This window comes from Salvelinus sp. IW2-2015, linkage group LG28, assembly GCF_002910315.2.
Source record: "Salvelinus sp. IW2-2015 linkage group LG28, ASM291031v2, whole genome shotgun sequence".
Lineage (NCBI taxonomy): Eukaryota > Metazoa > Chordata > Actinopteri > Salmoniformes > Salmonidae > Salvelinus > Salvelinus sp. IW2-2015.
The window spans coordinates 27,660,171-27,677,286 of record NC_036868.1 but is presented as its reverse complement, the minus strand read 5'-3'; the positions used below and the strand labels follow the sequence as shown (position 1 = coordinate 27,677,286).

The following is a 17,116-nucleotide window of genomic DNA, read 5'->3' as shown; positions in this document are numbered from 1 at the left end:
TCCCCTTCTATGTTTTAACAGACAACACAAACGCATCACAAATTGACCCTATTCACTGGGACTTCATTAAAACACACTCCATTGGTTCCATGCCAGTTTTGGATTGTTTTCTTTCATTAATGTGATTTTGAAGAAAGGCAAGCAAAGTCGTAACCAATCAATTTGTGTTCCAACCAATTCTTCCTGTTGCATTTAACTGGCTTGAACATGCGTGCATGTTCACATGCGCAGGCACAAGTGGCAGTAATTGCATTGCATGGTTTTAGCTGCCTGGTGATGAGGCATAGTGTGAGGCCTTCTGTGTTGTGACTGGGAGGACAGCTCCATTGTCTGGTCTCTTCTTAAGGCAGAGATTCATCAATAGTGTTTGTTGGCCAAGAGTACTTAGAACCTCTGAACATAATTTGCAAACCAAATGCGGACCGATTGTACATGTAGAATCGTGTGAGAAATTTTGTCTACAGTGGGTCGTCTCTAAAACAGTGTGCTGGGCAATCGTCAGACAAACGCTAGATCCACATTCGTTGCGATGTGTGCGAGCCTTTTGGTCACTGAAGAGGTGTGACAACTCAACACCCTCTAACGAAATGGCCTGCTCTCTCATTTTGCTGAATATTCTGCATGTAGTTGGGTTTTAAAGTGAGTTCCATTTGTTTAAATCTTTTTCTTTCAATTTGGCAAGCAAGTTGGCTCTAGTTAGGCTAGTGTCTTAGCATTTCTTCCAGTTGAAGTCTTCTTTCATTTGAGGAAAAGCAGTTGATTGTCTGGTATCTGAGCATCTAGGTTCATTTAGGTTCTTACTTGTTTCTGGCTGAAAAGTTTAATTTGTTTAGGAAAAACATTCCCTATTCCCTCAACCCTCTTTAGGTGAAAGCATCGCATGCATGTGACCAATAGGGCCTGACCTATAGCCCATCATAATCACATCAATAAATTGGTTATAACAAACTCTGAACACAGTAATACGTGACATGCGGACGATGTGAAAAAGAAACTCGAAACGGGCAAATGTTTACTGGTTGCTCAGGAGGGAAAGGGGAAGTCAGATCTGTGGAAGACATTTGACTTAGTTGTGGAAACTACTGAAGATCAAGACAAAGGAGGGTATAGGAGCAAGCGTTGTGTGAGTATTGTGTGCCAAACAGTTGATGTTAGATTACAATATTATTACTTTTCTGACCATTTGGATCAGTGTAAACAACACTAAATAAGAGAACAGACTCTGTTACAAATGGGGGGAAAAATATAAAGCCTTTATTACAGCCGACTAAAAAGTTGCATTCATAACTGAATTGCAGTTCATTTAATATTTAGCCTAATTATTCAAAGCTCCCTTATTTAATTTTAAAACTAAAATGTTTGATTGTATTTCAAAGCATGAATGTCTCTTATGCTGTGTGATGGCATGAACAAATGATTAATTGATACATATGAACTCAGAAAGAAAAAAAGAAACGTCCTCACTGTGAACTGCGTTTATTTTCAGCAAACTTAACATGTGTAAATATTTGTATGAACATAATATTAAACAACTGAGACAAACTGAACAAGTTCCACAGACATGTGACTAACAGAAATTGAATAATGTGTCCCTGAACAAAGGGGGTGTCAAAATCAAATGTAACAGTCAGTATCTGGTGTGGCCACCAGCTGCATTAAGTACTGCAGTGCATCTCCTCTTCATGGACTGCATCAGATTTGCCAGTTCTTGCTGTGAGATGTTACCCCACTCTTCCACCAAGGCACCTGCAAGTTCCCGGACATTTCTGGGGGGAATGGCCCTAGCCCTTACCCTCCGATCCAACAGGTCCCAGGCGTGCTCAATGGGATTGAGATCTGGGCTCTTCGCTGGCCATGGCAGAACACTGACATTCCTGTCTTGCAGGAAATCACGCACAGAACGAGCAGTATGGCTGGTGGCATTGTCATGCTGGAGGGTCATTTCAGAATGAGCCTGCAGGAAGGGTACCATATGAGGGAGGAGGCACGTAAAGCGTCGTCCAATTGACGAAAAATATTGCCGTAAAGAGTGTGATTTGCGACACAATGAAATAAACGATAGAAAAATGCCTATCGTTTCATATTGTGCTCTATCGTCACACGATATATATCGTCATACCGCCCAGCCCTAATTCCAGGTGACTACCTCATGAAGCTGGTTGAGAGAATCCCAATCTGTCAAGGCAAAGGGTGGCTATTATGAAGAATTTCAAATATAAAATATATTTTGATTTGTTTAACCTTTTCTCAATAGGGGGAGCTGTTAGCACTTTTTTTTCTTACATTTCCAAATTAAACTGCCTCGTACTCAATTCTTGCTCGTACAATATGCATATTATTATTACTATTGGATAGAAAACAATCTCTAGTTTCTAAAACCGTTTGAATTATGTCTGTGGGTGAACCAGAACTCTTTCTACAGCGAAAATCATGACAGGACATGCGAAGGTCTGAAAAATAGTCTCTGATCTCGGATCAGTTTAAAACTCTGTGTGTGCCCTATGGATCGAAATGAACTGCACTCGCCTTCCCCTGGATGTCAGTAACCAATGAGAAGTGGAATGGTGTCTCTARGTGTTTCTCAGAGTTTATAAAAGGCAATGGAGTGAGATGTCCCTTCTTTTCGACGCTCGCCAAGGCGCAAGAGAGGACATCAGAATGGCATGCTCAAAAGCACTCGTTATTGACCAAAGATATATCCGTCTGTGATTTAATTCGATATAGGTGTTAGAAACATCATAACGAAGTTATTTGAAACCGATTTATATCAGTTTATGCGAATATATTGCTATTTTTCGGAATTTCCTTAGTATTGCGTTTGGGGATTTGGACATGTGTGTGCCGTGTAGCTATCGTTAGCTGCTAGTTCCGAAGTTGAAGAGGTCGTTTTACAACAAAGCAACGATTATTTTGGACAAAGGAAACATTGCCCAAGATACTGATGGAAGCATGTCCAAAAGTAAGAGCTATTTATGATTTTATTCCGTATTTATGTGGAAAAATGTAAACGCAGTTGTCGGCCATTTTTTGAGGCACTAGTCTGGCTGTAACTCACAATGTATGTCTAGTAACGTAAATTTTAAAAATCTAAATCAGCGGTTGCATTAATAACCAATGCATCTTTCATTAGCTGTCCAACCTGTATTTTTTTTGTCAATCTAATCGATAAATAATCGTAAACTTAGGTGCCTTTCCAAGATGGCGCCGGCCAGAATGCATGCCATGTTTTGACAGATTACATTGCATAACCACGATTTGTGATGCTAAATATGCAAATTTTCGAACAAACTATATGCATTGTGTAATATGATGTTACAGGACTGTCATCTGAAGAATTCTGAGAAGGTTAGTGAAAAAATGAATATATTTTGGTGGCGATAACGTTATCGCCCCTTTTGCCTTGATTCAATGCTGGGGTGATGTTAGCTCATGTGGTATGCTAATATAACGATATATTGTGTTTTCGCTGTAAAACACTAAGAAAATCTGAAATATTGTCTGGATTCACAAGATCTGTGTCTTTCAATTGCTGTAGGCTGTGTATTTCTCAGAAATGTTTTAGGATGAGTATTTTGGTAATTGACATAATTGACTCTGTAATTATTCCGGCTGCTTCCAACGCTATTTCAGATTGCAGCTGCAATGTAGAACTGTGATTTATACCTGAAAAATGCACATTTTTCTAAAAAAACATATGCTATACCATAAATATGTTATCAGACTGTCATCTTATGAAGTTGTTTCTTGGTTAGTGGCTATATATATCTTTATTTAGTCGAATTAGTGATAGCTACTGATGGAGTAAAAAACTGGTGGAGTAAAAAAAGTGGTGTCTTTTGCTAACGTGGTTAGCTAATAGATTTACATATTGTGTCTTCCCTGTAAAACATTTWAAAAATCAGAAATGATGGCTGGATTCACAAGAAGTGTATCTTTCATCTGGTGTCTTGGACTTGTGATTTAATGATATTTAGATGCTAGTATTTACTTGTGACGCTATGCTAGGCTATGCTAGTCAGCTTTTTTACTGTGGGGGGTGCTCCCGGATCCGGGATGAGTACCAAGTAAAAGTTAACCCCTTTAACACTATTTCAAAGTTTTAATGTCCTCACTATTCTAAAATGTAGAAAATAGTAAAAAATTAAGAAAAACCCTTGAATGAGTAGATGTTCAATTTTTTTTTGGGGGGGGGGCCTTTTAGTGTATATGGATGATTTATACACATTTAACAGTTAGGCTATTGATTATAGACCTAATTATGTTGGTTTCCCCTCTCCTCAATATTCTTAGACAATTAGACTAAGGGCTGTTTCCTCGTCTCTGCTGATGCCTCTGCCGCATTATCAATCCCAATATGCTGGTTAACTTTTCTATTATGCACATAGCAACAAAGGGAAAGGAGCCAATTCTACTGCGCACTGAAGATTGTTTCAGAACCGCGGACAGCGACCGTATCCAACGCGAGAGAAAGCGCATTAATAGTTGTATTAGTGTTGCATTATTATTTTTACATAATATAACCATATACAATTTCACCATCACGTCTTAGATTGATCGACTGTGCCATTCCCGTGGCCTCAGCAATGGATTAGACTACCAAGACAGGCGTCTTGTGCACCATGACATTTTTTTAAATAAATTGCGACTGCTTGGCTAAAGAAATCTCAGTCGACCTACAGCCTGTAGACTAAAAAATTGACCAGTCAACTAAATGGTTTTGCTGTTTGGCTGGATATGTGGTTAGTTTGGTTACCTTGCCTACACCTACCTTGGCAAACCAACTTTCATTTTTTGTTTTTATTTAACCTTTATTTAACTAAGCAAGTCAGTTAASAACAAATTCTTATTTTACAATGACGGCTAAATTAGATCCCAATTTAGCTTTTGCATAGGCATCAGCTACTCTTCCTGGGGTCCACAAAAAAAACACAAAACATGGCAACTTACAAAACACTGATAGACAAGGACATTCGCACACATTTTTAAAATGCAACGATATACAAACAATACAACAAAAACATTTGTCTGTGTTAGCTTGTGTTTTTAGGTCTCCTCACAGTCCCTGACGTTCCATGAGATGTTTAATCCATATTTTAAGGTAATTTTGAGGTTTGCTTGAGGAATTGGAGATGGAAGGGAGTTCCATGCGATCATGGCTCTGTATAATACCGTGAATTCATTTTGGACTTGGGGACTGTGAAGAGACCCCTGGTGGCATGTCTTGTGGGGTATGTATGGGTATCTGAGCTGAATGCTATTTGATTATGCAGACAATCTGGAATTTTCATCACAGTAATATTTATCATGGAAACTAGAAGTGACGCATTTAATCTCTTGTCAACCAGGAAAGACTGGCATGCAGGTTTTTGATATTAGTTCTAAATGTGCAGTTAAGGGCAAGGCGTGCTGCTCTATTTTGAGCCTGCTGCAGCTTTGCTAGGTCTTTATATGCTGCACTTGGCCCTAACTGGACAGTAATAAAGATGGGACAAGACCCTTAACAACGAGTACAGTTGATTTGTGTCAAAAACACAGAAAATATTTTTTAGAACAGACATACCCCACCCCTTTTTCACAGCAACTTTGTCAATATGACTTGACCATGGTAATTGACCATCCAATGTTATACCTAGGAGTTTAGCTTCCTCAACTTGCTCAATGGTCACACCCATTATGCACATCTCCAGCTGAGGTTTAGGTCTTAGAGAATCTTTTGAACCAAATACAATGCTTTTAGTTTTAGATGTCTTTAATAGCACATTATTAATCACCCATTCTGATACTGACTAACTCCTTATTTAGAATTTCAGTGAGCTCACTGACTTTGGGTGCTTTGTGTAAGACCAGTGGCAAATCACTTGTGAAAATAGAAATGGCCCAAGGCAACTGCCCCGTGGGACACCGCACATATCTGATGATGTAGCAGCTTGCTTAGAAGAACACTTTCTGGGTTCTATTGGATAAATAACTCGCCAATGATGTGATGGCAGGTGCTGTAAAGCCATAGCAAGTGAGTTTCTTCAATAACAATTTATGATCAATAACGACAGGCTGCACTGTAATCTAACAATACAGCTCCAACTATGTATCATTTTATTTTAATTAACCAATCATCTGTCAACTGAGTCAGTGTAGTAGAAGTTGAGTGCCCTTCTCTATATGCATGCTGAAAGTCAGTAGTTAACTTGTTCTCTGGAAAAAATAGCATTGTATTTAGTCAAATACAATTTTCTCAATCAATTTACTAAGAACAGCCACCAAACTGATTTAGGCGGCTGTTAGAGCCAACAAAAGGTGCTTTACTATTTTTAGGTAGTGGAATTACTTTAGCTTCCTCCCACACCTGCAGACACACACCCACTCATTTAGGCTTTGGTTAAAGATATAACAAATAGGGTAGTGGCAATACAGTCTGCTACCATTCTCAATAGATTCCCATCAAGGTTGTCTGTTACCTGGTGGCTTATCATTATTGATGGATAGCAATAGTTTCCCCACCTCTCACATCAACTTGACCAAATTCAAAACAGTAATCCTTCTCTTATATTATTAGATATTTTTTTTTTTTTTTTTTAAATATGATGGTTCACTTCTGAGTTTTTCCACTTTACTAATGCAATTGTCATTGAAGTGATTGGCAATATCAAAAGGTTTTGTTATAAGGGACAACCTAAATTAATGATAGATGAATTGGGTTTTCTACCCATGATATAATTTAAGGTACTCAAGTCTTTTTCCATTGTGTTTTATGTCATTTATCTTGGTTTGGTAGTATAATGTATTATTTTTATGTTTAGTGACAATTTCTCAATTTACAGTATGTCAGCTGAGCAGCCTTCACTACTTTGCCACCTCTTGCATCATTTCTTTGGACCATCCAGTTGTTTTATTCATCAACCCAGGGGTGATAAAAGTTCTCAGTTAATTTCTTAAAAGGTGCATACTTGTCAACAATTGGCATGAATAGTTTTTACAAATACTTCCAGTGCTGCATCTGGATTCACTTCCTCATACACATCAGACCAAAGTATTTAGACCCTTTCACTTTTCCCCCATTTTGTTAAGTTAAAGCCTTATTCTAAAATGTAATTTTTAATCCTCATCAATCTCTACACAATGATAAAGTGTAAACAGGTTTTTAGATTTTTTTTGCAAACTTACTAAAACTAAAAAACATTATTTACATATTCAGACCCTTTGTTATGAGACTCGGAATTGAGCTCAGGTGCGTCCTGTTTCCATTGAGCAACCTTGATGTTTCTACAACTTGATTGTAGTCCACCTGTGGTAAATTCAATTGATTGGACATGATTTGGAAAGGCACACACACACCTGTCTATATAAGGTCCCACAGGTCGCAGTGCATGTCAGAGTAAAAACCAAGCCATGAGGTCAAAGGAATTGTCCGTAGTGCTCCGAGACAGGATTGTGTCATGGCACAGATCTGGGGAAGGCTACCAACAAATGTCTGTAGCATTGAAGGTACCCAAGAACACAGTGTCCTCCATCATTATTAAATGGAACAAGTTTAGAACCACCAATACTCTTCCTAGAGAGTCAGGGGAGAAGGGCTTTGGTCAGGAAGGAGACCAAGAACCCAATTGTCACTCTGACAGAGCTCCAGAGTTCCTCTGTGGAGATGGGAGAACCTTCCAGAAGGACAACCATCTCTGGTGGAATGCTGCAATCAGGCCTTTATGGTAGAGTGGCCAGACGGAAGCCACTCCTCAGTAAAAGGCACATGACAGCCTGCTTGGAGTTTGCCAAAAGGTACCTAAAGGATGCTCCGATCATGAGAAACAAGATTTTCTATTCTGATGAAACCAAGATGGAACTCTTTGGAAGAAAGCCAAGCGTCACGTCTGGAGGAAACCTGGCACCATCCCTACAGTAAAGCATAGTGGCGGGAGCATCATACTGTGGACATGTTTTTCAGCAGCAGGAACTGGGAGACTAGTCAGGATCGAGGCAAAGATGAACGAAGCAAAGTACAGAGATCCTTGATGAAACCCTGCTCCATAGTACTCAGGACCTCACTGGGGCAAAGATACACCTTCCAACAGGACAACGACCCTAAGCACAAAGCCAAGACAACGCAGGAGTGGCCCAGCCAGAGCCTGGACTTGAACCCAACTTGAACATCTCTGGAGAGACCTTAAAATAGTTTTGCAGCAATGCTCCCCATCCAACTTGACAGAGCTTGAGCGGATCTGCAGAGAAGAATGGGAGAAACTCCTCAAATACAGGTCTGCCAAGCTTGTAGCATCATTTCCAAGAAGACTCCAGGCTGTAATCACTGCCAAAGGTGCTTCAACAAAGTACTGAGTAAAGGATCTGAATACTTATGTAAAGGTGAAATTTCCGTAAAAAAGAAATAATACATTTCCCAAAACTTCTAAACCTGATTTTGCTTTGTCATTATGGGGTATTGTGTGTGTGGATTGATCAGGAAAAAATACAATTGAATCCATTTTAGAATAAGGCTGTAATGTAACAAAATATGGAAAAGGTTAAGGGGTCTGAATACTTTCTGAATGCACTGTACTCAATTTTCAGCATTTCCCTCGCTCAGACAACCAAAAATTAGCAAAAGTTGCCCAATTAGCAAAAGTTGCCCAATTGGGACGGCAGGTAGCCTAGTGGTTAGAGCATTGGACTAGTAACAAAAAGGAAAAGGTTGCAAGATCAAATCCCCGAGCTGACAAGGTAAAAATCTGTCGTTCTGCCCCTGAGGGGCAGTTAACCCAGTGTTCCTAGGTCGTCATTGAAAATAAGAATTTGTTCTTAACTGACTTGCCTAGTTAAATAAAGGTAAAATAAAAAAAATGGGGGCGGCGACTTGTCGCGCGCAGTGCTCAAGTTCAGAATTGCTGTCATTCCAAACCCGTACAGCCCTGAGCCTGAGCATTGACGTCATTTATAGCATGTTACTGTACAGCCACTGTGTTCCATTTCAGGCTCTTATTAGTGCACTAATCTGTCATTTTCAACCAGTATACGTGTACAAGTGTGAAGCGTTAAAGTTCAGAGACTGAGAAGATTAATGTCTTCTGAACATTAGGATAGACAGAATCATGAGGAAGCTAGCATGTCTCATGTGACTGTTGGGAGGATCTCCCTCTATAAAGGCCTTTTGATGCCTTTGAGACCAAAGACTCACCATGGGTTTATGTGGGAGGCTTTGACTGAACTGACAGGCCCAGGCCTAGTCCACTCATGGCCAGGTTCAAACGCTTGTCTGGGCAGGGAGGCTGATACATTACACACACTCACACACACCCTCATCACCATGCACACACACTGTTGGCCTGGCACGTACCCTGTGGCTGCGGTTTGAAAAAGACAGCGTGTGGAATCTGACCCTGCTGAAGTTTCACTGCGTCAGGCACTCTTGCCAGCGCCCTGTGACACTTTTACTGCACTTTCTCAGATGGCATACTTTTGCTCTCTCCCCACCCCCCATCCCACCATCAGTCATGTCCCTGCAGCAATAGCCCTGCTCGCCTTTCCTTTTCCCTTTCTGTTTCGTCTCATCTCTTCCTCTCTCTTTGCTGCTCTCTCTCTCTGGCAGTGCTCTCTGATTACAACCACAGAGTGGAATACAGTCAACATCTCACACCAGAAATACTGTAATTTCCACCAGGACCTCTGCACCATAGTGAGGGAAAGGGTGGCAACTCCATTATGCCAGACCTTTTAACTGGATAGTAATAGGAAATCCCCCCCATGAGAGGGAATAGTGGGCAAATCCAGTTTGGCGCTGAGATATGGGGCACATCTGGGGCTGCTTTCAATTGTTTTCAATTAGAGGTTTGCGCTCTCTGTCTCTCTGTCTGTCTGTTCTGTAGCCTGCCTCATCCACCTAGCAATTACTCCCAGACAGCCTCCCTCTGTGGGGCCCACTAACCTTGCCTTCTTGTGCCGTGTGGAACACAGGCCACACACACAAACCACTGCAATGGAGTGGACATCTGATGCCGCCCTAGCATTTAAGACCTGGCAGGGAGCATTAACATGGCAACTCAATTGCTTGTTGTTAGTTGGTCCACTTTCATGTCACTCCAGTGAATTACCACTTAATGAAGGCCCATTTGTAAGGATTCTGTCTCTGTGTGTCTTCACATCAACTTATCATGGTCTTCTATTTAGACCACTAATTGAATCAAGTGTGTTAGACCAGGTCTGGAACAAAAGCCTGCACCCCCTGTAGCTCTCTCGTGTAGTTGAGACTGGTGTGTGCGAGCAGAACCCGTGTAGTAGAGTCTGGTGTGGTTGTACTAGCATAAGTTCTGTGTTCCATGTGACTGAACTTACCAAATGTTTTTTTTTCTCTCTCTGCTTCCAGATCACATAAAAAGGAAAGCACGTCGGCGGCCATCTTGGGGGCGGGGCATCATTAGGAAGAAGAAGAGCTACAAGAAGGGAACGGAGGAAGAGGAGGATGAATGTGCGGTGCCTAAGCCGGAAACGGCGGTACCCAGCGACTCCTGTCTGACTCAGGACGAAGAGTCTTCCTGTGACACCATGGACCCTCAGCCCAACGGACACCACACACACCCTCACACATATGGCATCTCCACGGAGGAGGAGAGCTCCAATGAGGCCCCTAGGGGCCAGAGAACAGAGACCCAAGGGGAGAGCAAAACAGGGATAGGGCCCAAGGAGGACGAGACACCAACTACAGACGACAAAGCCAAATCTACATCCACAGACAAAGACCTCCAGTCTAAAAGTGAGTCTTATTGTAAAAACAAGGAGCCTCAAGCGCAGGAGATCCAGACTAAAGATGAGGGGTCGTCATCTAAAGATGAAGCGCTCCAATCTAAAGATGAGGGTTCCCAAGCCAAAAGCGAGAACCCCCAAGCCAAGCCTAAGGAGGAAGGTTTCCAGCCCATGGATGTTGAGAAGGTCCAGCCTAAAGACGACGAGGTCCAGTCCAAGACTGAGCAGCAGTCGTCAGCCCCCACTCCGGCCACAGCACCCCCTGTCTCTCGGGAGTGTGTGAACGGGAATGAGTCCATGGACAGCCTGGATTCCCAGGCCCTGAAGAGCTCTGAGACCGAGGGGCCTACAGCGGTCGAAGGTGAAGCGTCAGAGGGGGAAGAGGAAGAAGTGTCGGCGTCTGCAGTGAGCAGAGGAACTCAGGAGCGCCGTCCTCAGGACGGTTGGACAGGAGACACGGAGACGGGCAAGGAGGAGCAGGACAGAGAAGGTACTGAGGGGTTATCTGTGGTTAACTTTGACCTATTCCTAGTGCACCACCACACTCATAGCTGTCTTGGGGTAGAATCCTGACTTGATATATGCATGTCTAACTCAGACTTTTAAATAATGCATCATGTCAATGGGTTAATTTGAGTTACTCTGAGTACAGATGGCAAGTTCTGATCTTTCTCCGAGAGCACCAGACAGAAACACGTCACACAGATTTTAACAGTCAGCCTAACCTCGCATGACTTTTTCATTCACTGTAAAATAACCAAAATGTAATAATTTTGTTGATTGTCATCCAAGATATTTGATTTACACTGGGTTTGCTTGTAAAACGACAGGGCGTGAATTATCCAAGACATATGGCATGTGAAATATGAAATACTATCCTTTAGTCTACACAGACAGCATATTTCAATGAAACCCACAAAAGTCTGAGGTCTTGTACCTTTGTAGACTATCCAAAACCACTCTTAAGATTTATCCTCAAAAACAGTTTTTACTGCAGAAAATATTCACAAGGTTAGCTTTTTTCTTTCACCGTCATTTTTTCTTTGGTCTTTAACCCTTGGCCGTTCATTTAGTGYCGTGTAGTGTCTGGGACAAGCCGATAGGCCTGTGAGCTTGCCAGCATGTGTGCACATGTGTTTGTGTCTGCATGCGTACGTACACAATACAACTTTACAGTACGTGTGTGAGGTTTCTGGGACAAGCCAATAGGCCTGTGTGTGTGATTAACGACTTAGGGCTGTGGATTATAAGGGGCCAGCTGGAAGCCGGGAGCTACTTGGTGATTTGGGTGGCCTTGGTAGTAGAGGTGGCCGGGGGAGATTTCTGCTTCCTCTGTTGTGGATTTTTTGGATCCTACAGACAGTGTATTACCACGAACGCTGGTAGCAGTAAACTATAAGCCAACAGATCACAGGCTCTGAATGTAGAGGGGCAGCTATTCTCATCTTTGATTGTCAGGCCTTTGCTTTCATCCAAACAAGCCATGGCGTATGGATATGCTATGGTTCATTATGTTCTAATAACTGGATAAATGATGGTGATTAACGTATAGGTCAAAGGTGAGATTGTAGGTGGGCTGTATCGTTTACCTGTTCTCTCTTCCTGTTCCAGGCTGGTCCAAGGGGAGGAAGTGCAGAATGAGACAATCAGAGCAGTCAAAGGCATCAACTGAAGGGACAGAGGAGCCTCCACAGACCCCTCCACCACCTACACTAGTGGTCGATCAACAGCGACTCACGGTAAGGGATGGTGTGTGTGTGTGTGTTACCTCTATTTTCTGCTGAACATATCCCCGAGTATGAAAGTAATGAGTTGGGTAATAGTGGTTGTGTGTTGTATTTTAAGCACAATGCCCTTCCACAGCTTACTGTCTTGTGAAAACGCCATTCATCCATTCATGTTATCTTCAATGAGACCATTTTAAGCAGTGCCATCCCTCCAGTCATTTCCTAGCTGCATTATAACTGGCAATGTCCCCTTCCTAATCCCAGCCACACTACACGCTCATCTCCAAGGCTTCCCTGCACACCGCTTTAATCCATCCCTTTCATCCCTTCGTTCTGTCGCTCCCAAGCCCAGAGCACTCAACATTAGAGACTAATTCTGTCTCTCAGATGGGAGAAAATCACCAGTCATTTTAATGGGCCCTAGTCAATGCTGTTGAGCAGCTGAGGGAAGTAAAGTTTGGGCAGAGTAAAGGAGCATGATGGGGTGGTGTAGACTATGACATTGAAGGAAGGAGAAAGAGTGGATGGGGGGGGACTGGCCCCTAATCCTCCCCAGGCTCTTCATCCCTTCTCTGGGTTTGCTGGTGTCACTCTCCCCCTTTTCAGATGGATGCTCCTGATTCCCCAGCCTAATATCGTCTCCTCGTGCTCTGTTGGAGACCCCAGTCTGCKCTCACTGTGTGGGTGTGTGCGCGCGCAACGAGAGACACTCGACATCCCTATCATCCGAGAGGAAGGTTCCAATTTAAGTAGCAGGCAACAGGGCATCTCCACGTCTTCAGTCAATCAACAGGTGTTGTTCCTTCCATACAGCCATTTTAAGAATGCGGCCAGGACATGACTCAAACATGAGGCGCTAGCTCTGCGCTCTCTGCTCTCCACACTACGCTCCGTCAAGTTGGTCTCTGAATAGATTGACAGGATAAATGTATGAAACGATTCCCAGGCACTTTGCACGGTCACACTTAGGTTCCACCTAATACCCTGGGTGTAAATTGGAGCTGTGCTCTCTCTTCACTCCCTTAACCCTCTCTCTTTTCCCAGGAACTCTTCTCTCTACCAACCAACCACCCAAACGGCCCTCTTAAGAACAGGAAGATACAACATAGATGTGATCTAATAGGTGTAGAGGAAGTGTTTCTGTGTCACGCGCTCCTTCCCTGCTATCAAATCATTATCTCCCCGTTGTTTGCATCGCCGCAGGGTGGCGGCAGAGATTGAGGGATGCGTGGTTCCCGCCTCTCCTCTCGCCTGACGGTGGCGTCTCTCAAAGTGATTGACAGGTCTGGTCACAGACTGGTCGCGGTGGACCGACGCTCCCGTTAAAGACGTAGAGCCACGAGTCGTGGGTGGCTGACGCCACGAACCGTGGGAACGCTCCCTCCCTGTGAACGCGCACTGCACTAATCTGGAGGCTTATTTGTTAGGCGGTAGAAAGAAGAGATATCTTTAAGAAACAGATTGTGAAAAGAGTGCACTGTGAATAATTGCTTTTTCATCCACCAGGATGAAAGACAGAACAAATTGAATTTCCGGTGAGCGGGGTGAGAGTGCGTTTAAGGCTGATATCTCCACAGTGGTCGGTAGGGCTGGCTCGCTGCCTGATATTAGGAGAGGAGTGGTGTGGCACGTTCCGGTACTCCTCTCATCTTCTCTTAAATTCAAATTCATTGATTGGAGAAGTCTCATTTACTTCAGACATTTAACTTAGATTGCAGGGCACCTGGAAACCCATTTGGAATTAGCAAAAAATCTGCTAGTTTGTTCAGTCCTCACACTGAGGTTCTGGAAATGATTTGGCTCCAGCAGTGTTCTTCAACCCTGCTCCTGGAAAGCTACATAGGGTGTAGACTTTTGTTGCAGCCCAGCACCAACACACCTGATTCTACTTAATAGCCTGCTCTTTGGTGGTTAGTTGAATCAGGCATGTTGATGCTGAGCTAAAGTTAAAAAAGAAAAAAAAGAAATCTTGATTAGATAAGTATTCAACCCCCTTAGTCAATACATGTTAGAATCACCTTTGGTAGTGATTACAGCTGTGAGTCTTTCTGGGTATGTCTCTAAGAGCTTTCCACACCTGGATTGTGCAATATTTGAGTTATTCTTGAAAAAAGTATTCAGACTCTGTCAAATTGGTGTTTGATCATTGCAAGACAACCATTTTCAGGTCTGGCTATAGATTAAGTCAAAATTGTAACTCCGCCACTCAGGAACATTCCCTGTCTTCTTGGTAAGCAACTCCAGTGTAGATTTGGCCTTGTGTTTTAGGTTATTTTCCTGCTGAAAGGTGAATTCATCTCCCAGTGTCTTGTGGAAAGCAGATTGAACCAGGTTTTCCTGCAAACATGATGTTTTTATCAGGCTTCCTTTGATACTCTGTCAATTAGGTTAGCATTGTGGCGTAACTACAATGTTGTTGATCCGACCTCAGTTTTCTCCTAGAGCAGTCATTAAACTGTTTTAAAGTCCACATTGGCGATATGACTGAGCAGATCTTTTGTATAGGTCTAAAAATAAGCACATAATTGAACAGTTAAAATGTATTACCATTTAATGTGGCCCAGGACGCTTTCATCTGATTGTCAAACYAATCACTTCAAAAAAGTAGGCTTCCTGTGTGCATGTTTGTCCACTCCAAAATAATCCAAACAGTGCAATGCATGTACACTCGCGCCATTTGATGAATAGACATTACAGAACCCCAAAAAGTGTGCCTAATGACGTTTGGCCATTGCCATTGATTAGGCCTACATTAATTGATACGTCTTGCTGCCAAATTGCCTTTTTTTTTTATTGCCTGAAAAGTCGGGACACCTAAAATGGGGCTGAAACTGTCCTGGGAAAAACGAGGTGGTTAACTTAACACACACACACAGTCGATTTACTAGACTAGGCTACAATGTGTAGGCCTATTACCATGAATTTCAAATAGACCTACTGGTAGCCAGTGATGTAGTGTTAAACAAATAGGTGGGTAAACTCTGATTGCTGGTGATGGTGGAAAAAAAGTAACGTTCCCTATACTTTAAATGCGATTTCTGATAAGGTGGGTAAACTGCATTTCGTTGCGTTTACTCTCCACTACACCACTGCCGGTAGCCTTACCCTCTCAGCAGAGAAAATTTTACACACATGAATACCTGCAGAACAGGTAGCCTACATTCAATATAAAACACAAGTTGAATCAAAACATGTTTACACCCTAGTTCATGAGTTGTCCATATTTCATGAGTTCAATGTTTGGAGTCTTCACAGATCGTGTGACATAAAACACTACCTTTCTTTCCTTATATTAATTACATTTATGACCGTGTTATTTGTAATTATTAAGCATTTAACAATTGAATTAGAACATTGAACTTAAACCCTGTACAATTCCTGGACCTTGGAGAAATGCACTGTAAGTGTAACTATGCCTGTGTAACAGTTCATTATGTTTCTCCGTGAAAACCGTTCTCATGGGCGCACAAATCCAAAATATTGTAGGCCTTTGCAAAATCGAATGCTTTTAACCAAAAGAGTCAGCTATAGGCCTTCTGTCATTTAATGTTGGATGCGCATTGGTGTGTAGCTGTAGGCTAGTGATCTAGTGATATTGGCAACCATCATCAGCCGAAACAACAAATATTGGTAGAAAATTATAAGGCTAAATAATTAGTCTACTACTTCTGGCCACGTATGACACAGACAACACCAATAGGCTACCTGCCTGCACCTGAAAAACAAAGCAATGAGCGCTCTAAACAGCTGAATGATAAAAGCAAACCATGATGAATCAACGGATAAATCTAATGCATTGGAATAAAGGCCATTTTTTTATCAAGGGCGCATGGCAAACAAATGGCCAAAATGAGCAAATACAAAGGAAAATCTGTGTTTTTAAAGGAGCTCAGCACTACTGAGTGGACAGTGCCGAAGACAGGGAGACTGTTTGTGCAGCCACGTAGAAATAAATGGTTTAAACCATGGAGGTGGGAATCGTTTCAATTGGATGTTTTGATTTTCTTTTTTTACCACTGTAAAACATTTACCACTTATCTTTACATTTACATTTAAGTCATTTAGCAGACGCTCTTATCCAGAGCGACTTACAAATTGGTGCATTCACCTTATGATATCCAGTGGAACAACCACTTTACAATAGTGCATCTAACTCTTTTAAGGGGGAGGCGGGGGTTAGGAGGATTACTTTATCCTATCCTAGGTATTCCTTAAAGAGGTGGGGTTTCAGGTGTCTCCGGAAGGTGGTGATTGACTCCGCTGACCTGGCGTCGTGAGGGAGTTTGTTCCACCATTGGGGTGCCAGAGCAGCGAACAGTTTTGACTGGGCTGAGCGGGAACTGTACTTCCTCAGAGGTAGGGAGGCGAGCAGGCCAGAGGTGGATGAACGCAGTGCCCTTGTTTGGGTGTAGGGCCTGATCAGAGCCTGAAGGTACGGAGGTGCCGTTCCCCTCACAGCTCCGTAGGCAAGCGCCATGGTCTTGTAGCGGATGCGAGCTTCAACTGGAAGCCAGTGGAGAGAGCGGAGGAGCGGGGTGACGTGAGAGAACTTGGGAAGGTTGAACACCAGACGGGCTGCGGCGTTCTGGATGAGTTGTAGGGGTTTAATGGCACAGGCAGGGAGCCCAGCCAACAGCGAGTTGCAGTAATCCAGACGGGAGATGACA

At 42.7% G+C, this 17,116-nt stretch overlaps 1 protein-coding gene across 1 annotated transcript in view; it reads left to right on the top strand.

Annotated features, from left to right (window-relative positions):
• LOC111954484 (ATPase family AAA domain-containing protein 2B-like) overlaps positions 1 to 17,116 on the top strand; it is a 136,502-nt gene that overhangs the window by 104,638 nt on the left and 14,748 nt on the right. The window contains exons 25-26 of the mRNA XM_023974262.2: positions 10,346 to 11,212; positions 12,334 to 12,461. Of these exons, the coding sequence (XP_023830030.1) occupies positions 10,346 to 11,212; positions 12,334 to 12,461 (995 nt within the window). The remainder of the gene's footprint in view (positions 1 to 10,345; positions 11,213 to 12,333; positions 12,462 to 17,116) is intronic.